General features: G+C 34.0%; 2 protein-coding genes across 4 annotated transcripts; one reads left to right on the forward strand and one right to left on the reverse strand.

Moving 5' to 3' along the window:
* Nucleotides 1-606: 606 nt before the first annotated feature.
* On the reverse strand, nucleotides 607-8,630 carry LOC112025673 (uncharacterized). The gene is made up of 12 exons (XM_024058349.2): nucleotides 8,416-8,630; nucleotides 8,080-8,207; nucleotides 7,894-7,956; nucleotides 7,211-7,332; nucleotides 6,627-6,742; nucleotides 5,726-6,533; nucleotides 4,701-5,432; nucleotides 3,741-3,962; nucleotides 3,568-3,663; nucleotides 3,271-3,465; nucleotides 2,842-2,955; nucleotides 607-1,167 (listed from the first exon to the last, which is right to left on the reverse strand). Exons 1-12 carry the CDS (start codon nucleotides 8,514-8,516, stop codon nucleotides 907-909), a joined length of 2,958 nt encoding a protein of 985 aa, XP_023914117.2. The 5' UTR covers nucleotides 8,517-8,630; the 3' UTR covers nucleotides 607-906.
* Nucleotides 8,631-11,246: 2,616 nt separating this feature from the next.
* Nucleotides 11,247-17,415, forward strand: LOC112025674 (probable beta-1,4-xylosyltransferase IRX9H). 3 transcript variants are annotated; one of them, XM_065766283.1, is made up of 6 exons: nucleotides 11,247-11,579; nucleotides 11,939-12,091; nucleotides 12,216-13,103; nucleotides 15,613-15,862; nucleotides 16,262-16,470; nucleotides 17,024-17,415. In XM_065766283.1, exons 2-5 carry the CDS (start codon nucleotides 12,087-12,089, stop codon nucleotides 16,430-16,432), a joined length of 1,314 nt encoding a protein of 437 aa, XP_065622355.1. In that variant the 5' UTR covers nucleotides 11,247-11,579; nucleotides 11,939-12,086; the 3' UTR covers nucleotides 16,433-16,470; nucleotides 17,024-17,415. The 3 variants fall into 3 exon arrangements, with proteins under 3 accessions (XP_065622355.1, XP_023914122.2, XP_065622350.1); XM_024058354.2 differs by having other exon boundaries at nucleotides 11,939-13,103; XM_065766278.1 differs by having other exon boundaries at nucleotides 11,939-13,103; nucleotides 17,029-17,415.
* The last annotated feature ends 2,738 nt before the right edge of the window (nucleotides 17,416-20,153 follow it).

Consider the following 20,153-nt stretch of genomic DNA (forward strand, 5'->3'; position numbering starts at 1 on the left):
CTCACTCTTGTGAATAAAGTGAACTGAATTTGAGAGAGAAACTAGAAAGATGGTGCAAGTAAAAATTGGGTGGAGAGGGATAGGAGTGTTGGACAATGATCACTACTGCAGCTGCAGAACCTGCAGGACGTGGCATCTTTCTTGCTGATATTTTTTTAACATTTTTTGTTGTCAGGTAAGGGAGGTCTGCCTTGAATGGTATAAAGCTGCACATATCACCTTCACACTAAAAGCCAAGTCTGACACGGTTCAGTAGCAATTATCTTTGTGGACTTCAATCATGGTTGTGGTCTTTGCTTGCTGACGATATGATTGTAGGATTCAAAGAGATGTTTTAATTACAAACTCCGCCGTGGTTGGCACAAACTCAGATCAGTCAATTCTTACAAATTAACATCATTCTATTTCCAAGTTTTCAGCCCAAATAATTGTTTACTCTTATTATTCAGATAGCGCATAGATTGTTTGCATGACATAAATTAATAGGATAAGAAGATCCAGCTCCAACTTTGATTACTCCGAACTCTTTAAAGTTTAAAGGATCTGAGTGAGTCCCCGCTGTGTTTTAGCCAGGAGTTTATTGAATGTTAAACAAAGCACCGCATGTCGAGGAAACTGGTCAGTGCTAATTTCCAATTGACAAAAAACCATTTAAAGTCATAACTTATAATGTAACTTGCCTCCAGAATAATGTAATTATCCTCCTGCGTTTCTAGATTTACAACATGAAGGCACTAAATTTAGTCAAATTATCTAAATCCCCAAAAATTGGAAACGAAAAAATCCTTATGGAATTTTACAACAAAAATGCCATTAAAGGAAGGCTTGACCTCCTCACCTAATGTAAAAACTAAAAGTGGCTTAAGGACAAAGTATTTGTTAGGAAAGGGACATGACGAGTTGAAATCACCTCCACTTATCTTGTAGTTCTTTCCTCTCCGACAAAACCCAGGTCACAAAGATTGCTGCAATGAGGGCAACAATTGTGATCAGCAGCAAAGCATAGCTGAAATCTTCTGTGAGTGAATCATATGTCCTTGAGGGTGCCATTCGAGTGAGAAAGAGATCCACTCCATATGCAAAGGCAAGAGTTGTGGACTCCAACTTGGCTGGTACCGTAACAATGCCTCGGAGATTTTCCACTTTAAGAGCATGCGTCACATAAGACTGTACATACAATGCTGAGATCAGTATAAAAGAATTATCCATAAACACCAAAACAGAAGCATGTAGCTGAAGTTTCTAAAGATGGAGCTAACTCAAGTTGGCTAAATCACACTTGATCCTAGTATAGAACTCATGCTGAACCTATGCCTCAAGGTATGAATGGGAATGGTTCATTTAAAAGTCACCGTAAAATACAAAGAATTAAAGATGCACATAATTGCAAACCATAAGGTGAATATGTTTCTAATTATAGTGGAAAAGATGTTAAATTTCAGAGCTCATGTCTCAAGTTCTAACCATACCCTCGGCATCTGTTGCCAAGAGCTTTGTAGCTCAACTAGCATCTCCTAGTATTTTAAGCAAAGACGTCCCAAGTTCAAATCCTTTTCCCATTATAACTATCGATTTATAAAATAAAATAAAATAAAAAATCTCATGGTCTACCTCCTTGATAAGGAGCCATACAACCTCCTGAAAGGAAAAACCAATGACTTTAAACTAGAACCAAGTCTATGGCATGGAACCTTATCACAAAGCCACATATGGATCATCGCTATCTAGCAAAATTTAATTGCTTCTTTCCAAACTTGGATCTATAACATCTGGCACTAATTATGCACATGTATTCACAAGTCCCATATTGATTTTCTTGATAGATTGATGATTGGGGATGGGGCCATGGGAGGGTTTGAACCCTGGATGTCTACATTGGAAAAAGCAGGAAGTGCCAACCAATTGAGCTACAAGGCTCTTGGCCACAAGTCCAATATTGCTAGGATCCAGGAACTCAGCAAATTGTCTGCCTAGCAAGAATCGATGGTCTACTAAGTATTAAACAGTTGAATTATGAACTGAACAAGACCCTCAACCTTGACAGAAACAAATTACTATTATTGTCTTCTCTAGAAAATTTTGAATTAAAGAAAGCTTTTGCACTTGCCTCACCAAAACCTATTCTATCAGTAATTCTTAATTATTTTTAATAATATTCTATATAACAAACAGACCAACAGCCAGTTTCAATTGGCCCATAAAATGTGCCGGGTTCAAGTTAGGATATAATGCAAAACTTGTCCAAATTTATACATGCAAATCAGGATCACTGATTTGATGTAATCAAAGGATGAACAAATAAAAAGCACCTTATTAAAAATAAATTGAATTTTATGAGGCAGAAAAAATGTATAATTTTCTTAAATACCAGAAATTAAAAAGGAATACGTGCAATTATTCTTGTAAAGAGGATCATAGCTAAGATCAACACTCTCTTGATCCAACAGAAATTTTTAGTAAGAAACTTTTTGTTATGTAATTTTTAGTAACATAGTTGAACCTCTAAAAGCAAAACCAACCCACAAAAACACAGCTGATAGTCAACTTTACATATGCATATTCAAAATTTACTTACCAAAAAGACAAAACACATGCATATCCAAACTATAAGATTATTAAATGAAAATGGTAAGAGGATAGAAGTTTGCAAAACTGCATCTTATTGTTGAAAACTTGAGGTATTCCTACATAACACTGCAAACAAAAACAATATCTCAACCAAAATTTTATGCTTTCTTTAGAAATAACAGTAGTACTAATGCCAACAATAACCTTTATATAAAACAAAAATCACAACAGTAATGATAAGATGTTAATAATTGTTATATATAGCCAACCCACCTGAGGAATGATTGGCAAAGAATCTGTAAGAGGTATAATGCCTTCTTCTCTCTCAGCTTGTGTAGGGTTGACAGATCGACGAGGATCTAAATAACGCTTATCAAGAGCCAAAACCTGCAAAAAATTTACTGTCATTCAGTGCACATAATAAAAGAAAACAAGCTCCATCTCAAGCATTTCCATACAACCACCCCCCCCCTCCCTTCTTTTTTTCCCAAAAAAAAAAAAAAAATACTAGCAAATAGAAAACAAATGTAATCAAGCTCCATCTCAAGCATGTCCATACAACCCCCCCCCCCCCTTCTTTTTTTCCCAAAAAAAAATACTAGCAAATAGAAAACAAATGTAATTCTGACATTAAGTTAATAAATAAATAAATACAACCCACCACCAACAACAACTCAGGATGTTCAAATATTTTAAACCTACCTGATCACCAATTGTACCAATAAGAAGTTGCTTTGAAGTTATACCCTTGGCCGTTGATGTCACTGCTATTGTTTTCACAGAATGGGTGAAATAGTAAGACTGTGATTTTACGATGACCTCTGGCCGAGAAAACAAGGAAATTGGTGAAGTAAGATTATGCTTTCCAAAAACTAGCTTCCAGACATCCCTGTTGTCCTGTGAATCATTGTTCAATTTAAAAAAAAAAATAATTATATATAAATTTTATGAAATGAAAACACACAGCAGAAAATTAAGGATTTGAGTTCACTGGCATACCGCCCGAGACTGATCGTAGATCTCAATAACTGACATCTCATATCGGTGTGCTCTAAGATTGAAGTAGTGGTAAACAACCCAGTTCTCACTAAAAACCTACAAAATGCACAAATGCATGAGGGAATGTCTTTCATTCATGAACACAACAGGGACAAGTAATTTACAGAACTTACAGCATGAACAGGACCCTGTGAACCATAATGAGCCATCCGGTGCAATATACGACCAGTTACAGTATCAATGAGGTATACAACCAATGATGCCTCCTCCGGGGTGGCTGTTCCAATTTCACCACTGGCTTTTGGTGTAGCAGTTGCCACAAAGAGTAGATTTTTTGATATATATTTATACGTCACATCTTGGTCAGCTACAACCTTTGCTTGAGTATGAACCACCTAGAGAAAGCAATATAAAAAAATACTATTATAACATTATGTGTGTGTGTGCAGCAACAAAGCATGGGTAAACTCTCACAAAAACCAACCAGAGGAACCATCACGGCATTGCCCATCTTTTTAGTTACAGGCTTACAGCATTGGGCATACTAATGGCATTCCTTTAGGAAAACTCATTTATTATTTAATTTATTTCACAACTGTTTGACACCAAAAGAATATGGATATCAATCACTTCAAGTTATGACGCCACTATAGAGACCCCATATGCACCAGAAACCAAAATTATAAAATGACAATTGTCATTGTCGTCATTTTATATGCTCAATGAGACTACAATTGTATCTCAGAATTTGAAGCAACAAAAAATAACAACCTATCAAAAAAATCTAAAACAAATAAGTATGACTGGGGAATGGTAGAAGCTCAACAGTAAAAGGGTACCATGCATCATAGAATACAACAGAAGATTATTCATAAGAAAAAAAAAAGTTTGGAAAAATTGGAATTCATAGGATAATCACTCAAATTAAGATTCTATGCAAGCTTTACAATTATGCATTTGATTAATACGCATTATGTATCTCTAGTTAATCAAACAAATTAAGTTTTGTACACACAATTAATAAAATGCAAGAATGTCTTAGAAGTTCATTGTGAAGCATTACCATCATAAAACACAAAGAGAAGAACTGACAGCTATCAACAAGTACATTATTCAGACGGGGAAAAAGGTACCTCATTCAATTTTCTTGTGACAGTTGCAATGATCTTTTCTGATTCAGATGGAAATACAATTGACCACAACTCCCTCGAGTCAAAGCAGAATTCATCCACTACTTCACCAATGCAATTTCTATTCAAAACGTGTCCTCTGATGATGCCATTATCAGCCTCAACCGAGTACCAGTATATGTTTGAAAACTCACGTTGGAAAATATTAATAGCCTCAGAAGTTCTAGGGTATAAATGTGCATGCTTGTCAGTGTCTACGAGAAGATGAAGACGCTGTTCTGTTGAATCCGTAAATGGCAGTGGAATAATTTGTGCAACAGAATGAACAAGACCTAAAGAGTTAAGCTCCTTTCCTGTGTAAGTATCAACAAAAGAAAGAACAGCAGATGCATCTGAATTTGGTCCACACCGACCAACAACAAGGACAGAAGGATTCTCATCCATGGCATGATGATGGGGCACTTGCCACTGATAAATTCTAAGCCCATTTGGATGTTCGCATGATCCTGATTTACGTAGAGAGGGCAGTAAAAGAGACCAGACAACCCGCCCATCTCCAGTGTGCAAGGCATAAAGTTTTCCCGCTCTAGTAAGAACTATTAGCAGCTTCCGGAAACCATTGTGGTCGCGTGTCATTTTGCTTTTCTCAGAACTTTTCAATCTCATTCCTTGAATGGCTGCTATATCCTCAGAGCTTGCAAGCATCAAAGTTCCCTTAAGTTTCAGGATGTGTCCCTTCAATAATAGAAACATCATATCAAAAACATGTTGTTAGAAGGGAACCAGTCCAGTAGAGGTTTCAAACAAAACGTATCAACGTTTTCTATCCAACTCCTTGGTGCAAAACTACAACAAAAAAGTAAAGAAGAGAAGGGAAAAAGATATTTGCAAATAAAACCACACCTCCATACAATCCAAATAAAGTAGAAGAATACAGGCATTGAATCATGAAATTTGCACAAATCTGATGCCTTTTAACATTGAACTCATTTCTAAATGTACTTTATGCATTTACAGAATATCCATACCTTAAGCCACTCGAAGAGGTTCTGCTCCACTTTCGCTACCGATACACCTGCCTTTTCGACAGGTAGTTCCGATACTGTTACATCGACAATCGAGGCTAAGCCTTCCTCCCTAGACCAGACAGTTGCACCTTGTTGCAGTAACAACAATGAATGATCTTCCATGACAATCAAGGCCCTGAACCCATAAGATCTGTCTGTGCGGATATAATTGTTTATAAAAACCTTGTGCACTAGCCCCCTCTGATGGCCCACCTCAACGCTCTCCTTGAGCAAATCATTATTCCAGTCATGACTACACTTCAATGTGAGGAGAACCTTACCATCCACATGTTCAACTAGTGCAAAAGCTTGTTGACCCTCTGAAAATGAGAGAGCATCACTAACAGCAGCTGCATTATTAATTTTGTCAACAACCTCCAAAACACCTTCAGCTGTCACTCTTATGAATACTAAAAGTGTATTGATCTTTACAGCAAAAACTCCTGAGAGCTTTGAAGGTAATATGTCTGCAATCCCAGAATGGTCCTCAACAAAATCTGAAATATGGGTCTTTTTAAAGCTGATTTCTCCATTCTGAAAGTTAATTGTTACTAAAATTGACTTAGTGCTATCCAACGATACAAGCATGTCACTTGAAACTGATAATACTTCCCCTAAAAAACCATCAGGAAAGGCAGCACTTGCGTGCTTGATCAACTCTCCATTCTTAGCATTTATCTGATAAACATCAAACTGGGAAGAACCAACAAAACCAACAACGTAGATTTTATCATTTCCAAGAGGCTGAATAATCTGTTGAACCTCTATGCTGCAGAAAAGTTAACCAAGCTAACATTAATGAAATGGTGATGTTTGAAAAGAAAAAACAACATTAGATACATTGAAGTTAAAATTTTTAAACCTTTCAGCTGAAAAATCCTTCTTCCAGAGAACCACGCCATCAATGCTAGAAACAGCATGAAGACATCCCTTACCGAAAACAAGAATCACATTGTCCTTGTCAACTGTCAAATTTATCTGCACAATACTAGACTAATTAAATATATATATATATTCATTATAAATAATAAATAAAAATAAAAATCTTATAGCGCATTGTCTACTAGAACCTCAACATGTCTGCCAACCACCCAGTGCAGGCTGGCGAGAACCAAAAAAAAAACTCCAGAAGGATACCAGTTTGGCTGATGAAAAAGGAGCAAAATCCATATGCTTTAAGATAAAAAAAAAAAAAAAAAAAAAAAAAGCAATATATGACTTGCAGCCAAGAATATTAATTTGGGGAAAAAATGTTGATAATTGGATTAAGGACTGTTATCTGAAATATAAGTTTGATGCAAAATGACAAAGAAATTCCATACATTCTGGTCTATGAAGAGAAATTTATAGACAACATGAGAAAGATGTTCACTGGATAAAGGTTTTAGAAAAAGGTAAAAGGCTTCATACAAATTACTAAGAATAACATCAAAGACATTCACTAACCGGTACAGACAATAGTGATTTAGAGGGCTTTGAACCCTGAAGAAAAGATTCCCACACCATCTGCCCATCCGGAAGGCTCCATGCACGTAAAATGCTTCCCTCTGACGAAAGGGTAATGACATCTGAAAATTTTAAAATGGAATATCTAAGCATTTGATCAACAATATAAGTTGTACGATCAGGACTCCAGTAGGTGATGCCTAAAGGAAGAAGCAAATTTACAAAGAAATAATAGAAAGAGCAAAAACTCAAAGCACAATAAAATGATAAACTTTTCTTAAAATTAGCAATCAAATCCAGTAATATGCATAACTACATGGTATAAGCACAGTAGACGGCGTTGAGCATACTTTTTCTTTTCTTTTTCTTTTTTTTTGTGGTTGCTTCTACACTTACTAAAATCAAGGCATTGCTATAGCAATTTATGTTTATTGACAGAAATAGATACTGATGAACACAACAAAAAAAGTAGTCAACTCAATTGCTCAATGGTGAAGAGATATTAATATAGATAATTCCCGTTATACAAAGAAACCCGAGTTACGAATTTGCTGAAGAACATTAAAAGCAAGCCTCATAGCATGCAAATCAAAATTTCTTGACGACCAAAGTAACAACTTAACATTGCATTACCAAGTCATATGGTTTTAAATAAATGAGTTGAAAATAAGGGTTATCATTACATTTTCCCAGCACAATATCAACTCCATCGATGGCATCATTGGCCCCAAGAACACGTCTCCAAACTGCACAAAACCCGAGCATAAATTAACATATCCCATAAAAATGAAAGTTTCCTAATGTAAAATCATTGGAGCTAACAAAACCCAATTAGGCAAAGATTTCAAACACTAAAAATCCCCACGTACAAATCTGCCCGTGGCGAAGATCAAGCGAAGCGAGGACATTCTCTTCAGTAGACACCACAACGCGCTTTTTCCCAGTCTTTTGAGTGTGGAACACTGCGTGCTTCACTTTCCCTATGTACTGTTGGTGCCTGTGATTCACGATTATTTCAAATTTAAATTTAATTAATAAAAAACGAAACCTAATTTTCAATCAAAATCCATATTCAAACACACAATCAATCAGCTAAGGGAAATCGAAGCTCAGTTTGGATTACAAAAACGAATGAGAGAAAAATGATTTGATTTTGAAATCAAAAATTGCATACAAATCAATGAAAGACAATAAAAAATTTATACCAGTCCATGAGGCCAGCTTGATCTTCGTAAAGCGAAAAGCTGTGATCAGCGAATGATAAGAACAATAGAGAAAGAAGAAAAACCCTAATCGCCATGGCCATCGCGTCTCTCTCTCTCTCTCTCTCTCTCTCTCTCTGTGTGTTTAGAGAGAAAAAAGAAAAGAAAAGACAGATCTGAGAAGAAAGAGAAGTGAGCTGAGTTCTACACTTCTACTTCTACTGGGTTTGCTTCTCGTGTTTTTTTTTTTTTTAATTATTATTTTTAATATTTTACTTTTTAGATATTAATATTATGCATAAGTTTTAACGAATAACGAGACGAGACATGGTTCTAAACAGCAACCTGAGTGTGTTACGCTTCCTGACGATAACATTGTTTTAACTCACTTTGAGGTTTGAACAAAGTCAACCACTATTGTTTGTGGAGTAGTAATATTTTGCTTAATTTTTTATTTTAAAAAATGTGTTATCTTAAAAAAATAAAATAAAATAACGGTTCAAAAGAATTTGAATATTTCTTATATATAATAAAGTATAAAGTAAATAAATAATAATAATAATATTTGCTATTGAAGAGTGAAAGAATTCGTTAGTAAGGTTTTTATTTTGGTCTAAAATGTTTTTAGAAATGCTATGGCTATAATATTTTTATAATATTTACACAATAAATTTTAAGTAACAGGTTGTTATTGAAAGAATCAAAAAATAATTTTATTAGTAAGTTCAAATTAAAACTAATAACAACTAATTATTTATAATTTATTATGAAAATATTGTATATTCTTCGCTTAGAAAATACTTTTGTTATTTTTTTGGTGTTTTATTTGCTATTGAACCATGGTGAGGAGTATGGACCACAACTAGGTCCAGGTTTCGACCCACTACTCTAATCAAGATTCCTCCTGATTTGTTAGTGAGGCAGTTTAATCCAGCACTTGAAAAACAGGCCCACACATAAGGGACAAAAAGAAAAAGAAAAAAGCAAGCCCAGCCTCACAAAGTCATGCAGACATGCTTAATAAATTGGGGTAGTAACTTCCCCTGTTAAAGAAAAGTTTCTAACTTTTGAAAGCCTTCATTTTTCATATCATTATTCTAATCTATATATTTTTAATTGAGCTTAAATTCTACAATAATTCTTTGTAAAACCCACTGTATTTACATCATCCATTAAAATATTATGAAAGTATATTTTATTTAAATAGATAGTTCAACATATAAACATAGTCACAATAAATGCCTATTAATAACTATCTTAATTATCAAATTTTATATTTATTGGGAACAAAATCAATTAGAGAAAGATCATAAAATTGCTTATTTAAAAGTTAGCCATTTTAAGACTTCTAATTGCAGTTTTTTTTTTTTAGTACAAGTATACTAGCCACTTCTATGAATCTCTCAACATGAACATCCCTAACAGTTTTAAGGTATCTTATTAATGTTTGCTGATGAGATGTTCAAACAAAAATATACCATGAAAAACTATAAATTCAAAGTACAAATTGTAGTAGGTCTATGTGTGAGATGATAAGCTAATTTGGAAATGTTATGAAATTATTATAAATTTATGAAGTGTTCGTAGTTTTATTGCTATCAAAATAGTGCCTAATAGTAAGACTAATTTATTGGTGCATATTGTGCTTATGGTGTGGGATCCACCATTTTTTGTTTTTAAATTCAAAAAATGTTTTTAAATACTACTACCAAAGAGGCTTGAAGTTGGGGTGTTTGGTAGAGTAATTTGAGATGGAGTTTTTGTAATTTTTTGAAATATGTGTGGGTGAAAAAAAAATGTGTGAAAATGTGTGTAATGTTGTTTAAAATATAAAAATGTGAGTTTGAAATTAGAGACCAAACCAGCCCTATTTTCAATATTTGAGTTCACTTTAGTTTTAGAGTTCCCACAAACAAACAAAAAGTTTTAGAGGATTTAAAAAGACACAAATCTTGCAATATAAATTCACCATTACAATTTTTTTTTTTGGTAAATAATAATACTTATTAGAATACACACGAAAATAGTAATATTAGTGTTTTAAATGGGGTTTATAATACATTACATGTACAACTACAAAAGGGCTTAAAAAAATAATTTAAATTCTCTTTTTCCTACCCTTGTCTTGTTATTATGGAAAATGGTAAGACTAAATTTGTAGACACATTTGATGTGATAATAAATATAAAAAAGTATAATGCTAAACAAAACTATGTTAGGAGAAGGCTAAAAAAGTAACCAATCATTTATTGGCTATTAAATAACTCTCCAAATATTCTCTTGCCATATTACCATAGAAAGATGAATCTATATCTCTATGGCATAATAGGACTATGTGGAAAGTTATTAAAGGGAAGCTTATTGTCGTCAACAATAAGTCTAAGGGCATACTCAATTCTACATCTAATTAATGTGTCTCCTTGTGATTGGTACTAAATTGTGTTAGCAATAGATTATATGCTTTGATTTAGTCAAATAGTTTTATGCATGCCTTGATTCTAAAAAAATAATAACAATAATAATAACTTGTGCATGTCCTCTCATATCAATACTATATGAGTTATTATTTATAAAATGGATAAATAACTTTATTTTTTTTATATAAATAAACGAATAAATAGTTTTCAAATGGTATGATATCGATAAAAAATATTAACTTTAGAAGAATATTAACATTGTCATTCTTACTGTTGGTAATGAAAGATAAAACAACATAAAAAAAAAACTAATACTATTATAGAAAAACATCAGGATTAAACATGTGGGCCATGTATGAGTTGTACATTTTTTTGATCCAATTACATAAAATGCATCACGTATGGAGGATCACACAAAGCAATGAAAATATTTTCTTGTGTCGGAATCTTTCTATTTGGGAGAGAGGAGAGACTTGTCTAACTGAACGTCTGAACTCTAAAGGAAAGCATCGCTGTCTTCTTTAGTCTCAACTCTCAAAGACACTCATTTTACTCTTAAACAGTTAAACTGTTAATACAGATTCCAAATCACTTTCTAGTCTCAGCACGCTCTCTGTTTGACCAAGAAGCATCAAAAAGTTTATCTCTTTAGAGTCAAGAGTGTGACTAGTACAAGGCGGAGACTGCTGGTTTTCTCTCTCTCTGGTATCATTTGGTCAGAAAGATCGAAGACCCATTTGTCACTGAAAGGTAACATGGTTACCCTTTTCGTTTCAGTATGTATTTTATTGCATTTCTGTCTGAAATCTCACTGTTTCATGTCTAAAGCTGAAATCTTGGTTATTTTCTGGTTTGATTTTTCTGTATGTATTTTATTTGGGAAGTTCATAGTAGATTAAGAACTTAATTTGGACTTCATATATTCTTAGGACATTGGTAAGATTGGGACATGAGTTTGCATTTTGAACTGTTTTTGGTGTTTATATGCTTAATTAAGGATGTCTTTGTGAAGTGGGGAATGGGTTGAAATTTTGTGTGGTATGTTATCTGGACTCGCTATTGATGTTTCAATAGTAATTTGGATATCACTCACTTGTGATAATTGGCAGGTTTAAATGGACTTTTGTCTCCTATGAAATGCTTGCTGAATGAAGCTGGATCTCACTATTATACTCTTAAAATTGATCTGGCTCAATCTCAATTTGGTCAACAGATTTAAAGATGAATTGTGACATCCATAGCTAGCAAACTGTTAAAATGAGGTTCGACTTTTGTATGTTTATCATGTTTAGTGGGCGGTTATTGTGATTTTGGATAGCTCTTTTAAGAGCTACTAGTCTGAAGTGATTAAGATTGATTTTGATTCCTCTTGATGGCTTCTATTAGAAGAGCATTGTCTCCTGTGCCTAGACCTGGAACTATACGTAATGGAGAAGTGTGTTCAGTTGCTTCTCCCTTGTCCAAGTCCTCATCATCTCCTCAGCCCTATCAACCATCTGGTGGATTGTTATCTTCGTTGTTGGGTTCATTGTACTCTCAAGGTTTTGTTCTTAGTGTACTTTCGTCACGGTCTTCAAGGCCTCTTGAGAGGTCAAAACCAAAGGTGCAATTTTGGAGGAGGTCTCTTTTCCATTTTTTGATTAGTTTCATGGTCGGGGTTTTCATTGGACTTACCCCTTTTACCTCAATGAATTTATCCACGAATCTCATGTCAAAGCATCAAGCTTTCCCATTTGAGGTAACATCTACTGTTGGGAATTTTCAGTCTTATGACAATGTGACCAGAACCATGAAGCCATTAGACAGTGGGGACATAAAGCATAATGCCACGTTAGAGTCAGAAGTGAAGGAAGTGAAACTGATGGAGGAGATACACGGTGATAAATTTGATAGCCAGCTACTCAACAAAAATTCAAATTTGGTGTCCCGGAAGCTTTTGATAATAGTGACACCAACATATGCTCGGCCATTTCAAGCCTATTATCTGATACGTTTAGCTCATACATTGAAGCTTGTCCCACCTCCTCTGTTATGGATTGTAGTGGAGATGACCTCCCAATCTGCAGAAACAGCTGATATCTTGAGGAAAACTGGGGTTGTGTACAGGCATCTTGTTTGCAATAAAAATCTGTCTGACATAAAAGATAAATACATTCATCAAAGAAATGTGGCGCTGTCACACATAGAAACTCACCGTCTTGATGGAATTGTTTACTTTGCTGATGATGCTAATTTTTACTTGGCTGAACTTTTTGAGGAAATGAGGCAGATCAGGTATGTTATTTCTTACTTCTTTGTTTTTTTATGCAAATGTAGCTTTGTCTGCCGAATTATGAGCTACCTAGAAAGAGAAAAAAAAAAAAGGTTAGATTTAAGTGCCATCATATAGGAAGTTCTTGTGGGGAAGAACACTTGAAATGGTTATAATTTGCTACATTTTCTAGGACTACTTATTGTTGGTTGTCTCTTTCCCAATGTGCTATATGCCTGTCTTTAGCAAAAAGTTTCTAAAATGTGGTTTCTAGCTTTTTAAAACTGTAATTAACTTATATCAAAGCATAATATCTACCCAGAACATAGGCATAGTGTCCTCTTTAACCATAAATATTAGTTGGAGTTTATTCCTTCCATGATTTACGGTTATTGAGCAAGACGTGTAATTTTTTGAAAGTAATTGGATGCTTGTGCTTGCCTTTCGAAGTTTGCTAAGTAGGTATTTTGGTAACCATTCCAATACCTTGTGGCAAGTGGTATTTTGGTACCAAAATTGCCTTAAAATAACTAGGATCCACATGAAGGGGGAAAAAAGGATCTTAAGAGTAACTCAGGTGAGCTTCAATTGCTTTTAAGTTTTAATTGATTATTAGTACCCACTTGGTAAAATTAATGTCAGCCTATTGTTGGTTGTCTCTTTCCCAATGTGCTATATGCCTGTCTTTAGCAAAAAGTTTCTAAAATGTGGTTTCTAGCTTTTTAAAACTGTAATTAACTTATATCAAAGCATAATATCTACCCAGAACATAGGCATAGTGTCCTCTTTAACCATAAATATTAGTTGGAGTTTATTCCTTCCATGATTTACGGTTATTGAGCAAGACGTGTAATTTTTTGAAAGTAATTGGATGCTTGTGCTTGCCTTTCGAAGTTTGCTAAGTAGGTATTTTGGTAACCATTCCAATACCTTGTGGTATAGATGCCTTGCTTAAATGCCTTTGCATCTTAAATGGATGAAATTTAGATTCTGCACTACTACAATTTTAGCTAGTAACTCCAATAGCAGGTAATTTCTGACTGTTTAACGGCAGCTCTTAAGGAATTTATAAACACCATGATTTAATTGAACAAAAAAACCATTCAGGCTATATGTATGGGCCTTATTTAGAGAAGTGAATGGAAAGAAAAATCTAGGAAGATTGACAATACAGGATACGAGTTTTAAGACAAGAATGAGAAAATTTGGAGCAGAATGTGGAGGTTGTGGATTAATATAATCATTGTAGTTATAAAGTCTCCTGAGATTTGTTTAAAGGATGTTCATAAAGCTTGTCATTCTTAATGGTTCAAAATACTACACAATGAATTTAGAATGTGGTTCAATGCAGTGAGAAAAGAGATATATGTTTTATCATTATGAGAGCTTGGACTAGCACCAGTTGGGTAAACAATAAGTAAATGTTGTCTTGGAAGGGTTGGCTAAGTGAGCATTTATGACCCATTTCGATTCTACTGGAGAGCAATGATCCCATTCTTGGTTTCCTTCTCAACCCTTTCTTTGAAGAATCATTTCTGAGCCAAAAAAATAGTATTTTCTCAGTATTGGCACTGGCTGTTTTACATGGAATAGAAAGTGCCTAATTTATTCCTTGGGAGTTCTATTCTCCAAAGGTACCCTTTGGTGACTGAGTAACTTTCATTTTGCCAGTAATACTATTTATTTTTGTGCTTCATCTGAAGAAAGCTTCTATAAGTTGTATTAGTTCAAGGAAGGATTGGGAAGGCTATATGGCCCGTTTTGAGATTAATCTTCCACACGAAGGCTCCCCTGGTCTAAATAATTTTCCTGATGATTGTACATCTTGGGTTTAGTTGATTGTAACCATCTTTTCCACAACTTAATAGTTACTACTGAGAGCTTTTATATATATATATATATATATAAGGTCGTACGTACTCAGTGCACAGAGGCTCCCACTTTTGCGAGGTTTGGGAGAGGTCATGGTAGGAAGTCTTACACCCAAATTTTTTTGGAAAGGTTGTTTCTTGGACTTGAACCCACGACCTGTCGCTTTTGGTGGAAGGCAGTTGCTAGCACCAAGGATGGACCTATATATATATATATATAAGGGTACTTCGAACTTTTATAAATGTAGCCAAAAAAAAAACCCAAACAAATCCCACTCACACATGAATACATCTATGAAGGTCTAGGGTTTAATGTGTCCCAATAATAAAACTATGAGTTTTGTTTTTTGGGGGGTACTTTCCCCATATATATAACTGTAAAGGAATTAAAAATGATTGACTTCTGTCATATACTCAGTTAGCATTGCTTAACTTTATCTATACTTGTTCCACACTACTAATTATGTGCTGCTGTAAATGTAAACTAGTGAGACATTTTGTCTGTTTGAATCATCCCAGATCATCGTTTAAGTTTTATTGCAATTATAAAATAGACCTCTTTCTATTCTTTCACAAATGTGCTTATTACAAGTGTATATATATATATATACCTTTGTGCATTTTGTTGTGACAACCCATGAATTTCTATTCTGATCTGCAGGCGATTTGGAACATGGATGGTGGCCAAACTAACAGGGAATGGAAGCAAAAATATGTTGGAGGGGCCCATCTGTAATGGATCTCAAGTAACTGGATGGCACATAAATGGATCAAATGGGAGATTCCAGAGATTCCATGCTGAAATGTCTGGGTTTGCTTTCAATAGCACTATACTATGGGATCCAAAGAGGTGGCACCGACCCACTCTTGAACCTATTAGGCAACTTGACACAGTCAACGATGACTTCCAAGTTAGTCTGCCTTGCTTCTTCTTTGGTTATCCTGTAGTCCACAATAATACTTCATGTTGCAATATGATTTGCCATTGCTGCTGTTTATGTGAAGCAGCCAAAATAGTCATTTTTTCATTTTTCAAAAGAACTTGTATTTTTGGAAATGTGACTGGTCTTCATAACATGATTGGTGTGTCCTCTTATTCCTAATGGAATGAATCTAAGCTTCACCGTCCACAAAGGCAATCATAGAGACGAATTTACTTAAACCATATTCAAGTGCACCCTTGAATGTTTAATCCCTTTTTATTGGAGAGAAATTCACACTTTAGCCACTATAATATCCTGAGATGCCTTTATCAGAAAGCTTGAACAGTCTTGGCTTCATTTGCTAACCTAATTGATTTGCATATGTAGGTGAGCACATTTATTGAACAGCTTGTGGAAGATGAAAGCCAGATGGAAGCCTTACTGCAGGACTGCTCAAGGATCATGGTTTGGAATAATTACCTTGGATCATCTAATTCCATCTATCCCAGCACATGGTTAATGAAGAATAATCTAGATGTCATTCTTCCACTTACATGAAGTTCTCGGTGTGAGATGAGTCTATTTGGATTAGCAAAGTAAGTGAGCTCTTTGAGACCTACAGTTCAATTTGCCATTTTCTTTTCCTCTTGTTATATTTTCAGATGCCACACGAAGAGAATGTAATTTTTCATTTATTTGATACATAATTCCTTGAAAAGAAAAAGACCGATACAGAGATTCTCAAACATCCCATAAATCTAATGAGAGACCATCCTCTTTTGCTCCCATTCCTTAAGATTTCCTAGTCTAGATCCTACTAAAAGATTTATGCAGAGATTCACACGCCTAAAGTTTCTTGAAGCAGGACCTACCAATTATAAGGCCACTTCTGGACTTGATCCCCTACTGACCAACAATAGTTTGAGGAAAGAATCATTTTTGGCTACAACTACAAAGGCCAGTTTCAATTAACTTAAGTAACATGCAAAAGCATTTCACATGCTATACAAAACAAAAAAAAAATGACTTCTAGCTCATGGTGTCAAACACGTCTCAGCTGATTAATTCTGTTATGTTGGGTTGTATTCTGAAAACCAATTCTATATCATTCTCTCTTCCTTTTTTTCACATTAATTATCTGTATTGTAGGAAAGATCATCAAGAATCATAGATCATCCTGCCAGTGGTTAATGGAAGTTTAGAGGGCCAATCCTTTAAGGCTGGCTGATGCAGTTCCTCCATGAGAACATGGTTTTTGCAGGCACATTTTCTGCTCATTTTAGCCTTAAAATTAGTGTTAGCTTCCATTATTTTCAAGGAAAAAAATAGCTTTGTACAGTTGTATGAGTTGTGTATTATCTGCCTTGGCTGCTCTATCTCTTAAAACAGTGAAATTCAACACAACCAGTTAGGAAGAAATAGCAAGATTGCAAACAATCATCATCTGCAGAGAGATGCATGATCCAGCTATTTCAGTTTATGTTGCGATTCCTTTTTCCATGTAAAAAAACTACAAGCAATTTTGATTTTTGTAATATTTAGTTGGTCATTCAGCCAAAAAAAGAAAAAAAAGAAAAGAGAGAGAATATTTAGTTGGTGCTCCGGCCATTTTAGTACATTGACATGATAGGCCACTGCATGTGATCCCTTATAAGTGGTGTCAACTGTCAAGCTTGATGCTTCACAATGATATTATTAATGATTTGTTTGGATTGAGGGGGAGGGAGGAGAAGTAAAGTAGAGTGGAATTTGGCTCAAAATTAGCTAATTTTTTGCCTCTACTCTACTTTTCTCCACTCCCCCTCCCTCCTTCAATCCAAACGGGCTATAAGGGTGTCAATGAGTTTCATATAGGTCTGGGAATGTTTATGTCCTTGAGGAAGGGACAACAATAAGATATTCATTGAGGGATTTTTTTTTTCCTGCTATTTAATTCATTGTGTTTTTAATTGATGGTAAAGAGCAATTATCCTTGATGTTAAGATAGGAAATGCAACTGATTACATTTTAGATTTTACTTCATATCATATGCAGTATAGGGATCGGACAAAACAAATGAACATCAACACTTTGTTTTATGCTTTTCTTTCTTCCTTTACAATAAAAGGGACATTTTTTTAATATACTATTTAAACTTATGGTGGATGCTCTATAATGATCACTCTTTAATATCACATCAAGATATTAATAGGTTTCTTTTTAATGTTCATAGGATTTAATGCAAGGTAAGAAAGAGTGAATTGATCTAAGTTTAAGGAATGAAAAAAGAAAGAGGAAGACCAACAATAATATTAATAGAAATAATAAAAAAAACAAGTCTCTAAGCACGCGCGTGTTCAGAGGCTCTTTTAGTTCAAAAAAAAAAAATATATATATATATATATATATATTTTTTCCCAATAATGGTAGATGTGTTTTTTTTTTTTTTTTTATTTATTAGTATGGCAGATGTGTTTTTACAAAGAAACCTGCGTTTGTTTTAATTTTAATTTTTTTTTAAATGAATAAAGTAATTTAAATACCATCAAGAGAGTGGTTTTGTTTTATAGACAACGTTTTAGTGGGAGTTAAAGATGAATCTATTTAAAAAAAAAAAAAGGACGTGTATATATCTATTTAGGTTTTTTTTTTTTTTGGATTGACGTGGGGTGTTTTTTTTATAGGAAAACAAACAACGTTGCTGGGTTGTTTAACTTGTTTTTCTTAAAAAAAAAAAAAAAAAGTATAGTTACTTTGAAGAAGTGGGTTAGTGGAAGACTGTTCATATTTTGTAGGCAATGTTTTAGTGCATAAACATGTTTTTACTAGATTATCCTTAAATTTTGTCTCTACTTAAACCTAGGGGTGTAGGGGTATTTTGGAATATAAAAAATCCAGTCCAAACAGGAGAAGCTCTTTAAATAGTAGTATAAATAATGTTCAAATTAGAGAAGTAATAGAGAATGGAATAGAATATGGGAAAAAAAGTGATAAATCCAAACTAGTTTGTTACAAATTCACAGCTGACCCTAAATATTTGGGACTATGGCTTTATTATTGCAGTTGTATTTATTGACAAAATAGTTAACTAATTGAGTTAATTAAAATACAAACAAATTATATTTTTTACCTTTATAATATTATGAAAATCAAAAGTCTGATTCAAATTGAATGGGGCAAAATTTAGTTAACAGAATAATTGAAGTTTGAAGTTTCATTCTAATTTTTTTTTAGTAATCCAAATCTTGCAATGCTTAAATTAAGACAATGAGACAAAAATATATTTTACATATTTACAAGCTAATTTTTTTTTTTTTTAATATTAATGCTCATATGTTGTGTAACATGATGCATGTAACATCCTTTCACATGAGGACAAATCTCATTAGTGTAACTTATTCATATGTGAAAGTGAAAGTCATACAACATGATACATGTGATACTCCTTCTCTTTCCCGTGATTTAGTCTCATTTCACCCACCTAAAAAAAAAAATTTTAAAAAAAAAAATCTAACAATGATTATCATTGAATCTTAAGGCTATTGGGGGTGGGACAATGATAGAGTGTATTATGTCTCAAAACTCAAAATACTAATACAGTGTAACCCTACCCTAAATTATACAAATTGATGCTTTAAGATATCTCCAACAATATCTTATATTAACCTCAATTAAAACCTGCAAAAGAAATTTTTTTTTTTTTTGATGATCAAATTGTCATGATTTTCCAAAAGCTCCCAAAAAAGAATGGGGGAAAAAAAATCAATAATAAAGCTCCCAGGTTGATGCCTTTCTCTTGGATTAAAAATTCTCTATATTTGTTTTCATTTCTTTAATTTTATAGGGATGAATTTTTATTTATTTTTTTGCGTATTATGATAATTCCAATAATAAAGTTTCATTTCTTAGACTCGTAAAAACATTTTCATTTTCTAGCTAACGCAGTATATCATTGAATTTATCAAATGATCAGTTGTATTATTATTTTGGCAATTAAAATTTGGATGAATCCATAGTCAACAACAACACAACAACCACAACAACAACAACAACAATCAGTTCATCAAAAGAAAAACAACAACAACAATCAAACTTAAAAAAAAAAAAAAAAAAAATGGAGAGATCAAGGAAGAGGAAGCGATCGAGGAAGACGACGATTGACAGCACGGCGCGGCGCGGTGCGACTCGTCGATGCGAAGAGCACTGGGTTCTGGGTTTGAAGGAGATCGACGATCGACGGTGCGGCGCGGTGCGATCGAAGGCGCGATTGGATCTGCTCGTTGCGGTGAGGCGATGGGGA

This window comes from Quercus suber, unplaced genomic scaffold (assembly GCF_002906115.3).
Source record: "Quercus suber isolate HL8 unplaced genomic scaffold, Cork oak 2.0 scaffold_24, whole genome shotgun sequence".
NCBI classification, from domain to species: Eukaryota; Viridiplantae; Streptophyta; class Magnoliopsida; order Fagales; family Fagaceae; genus Quercus; species Quercus suber.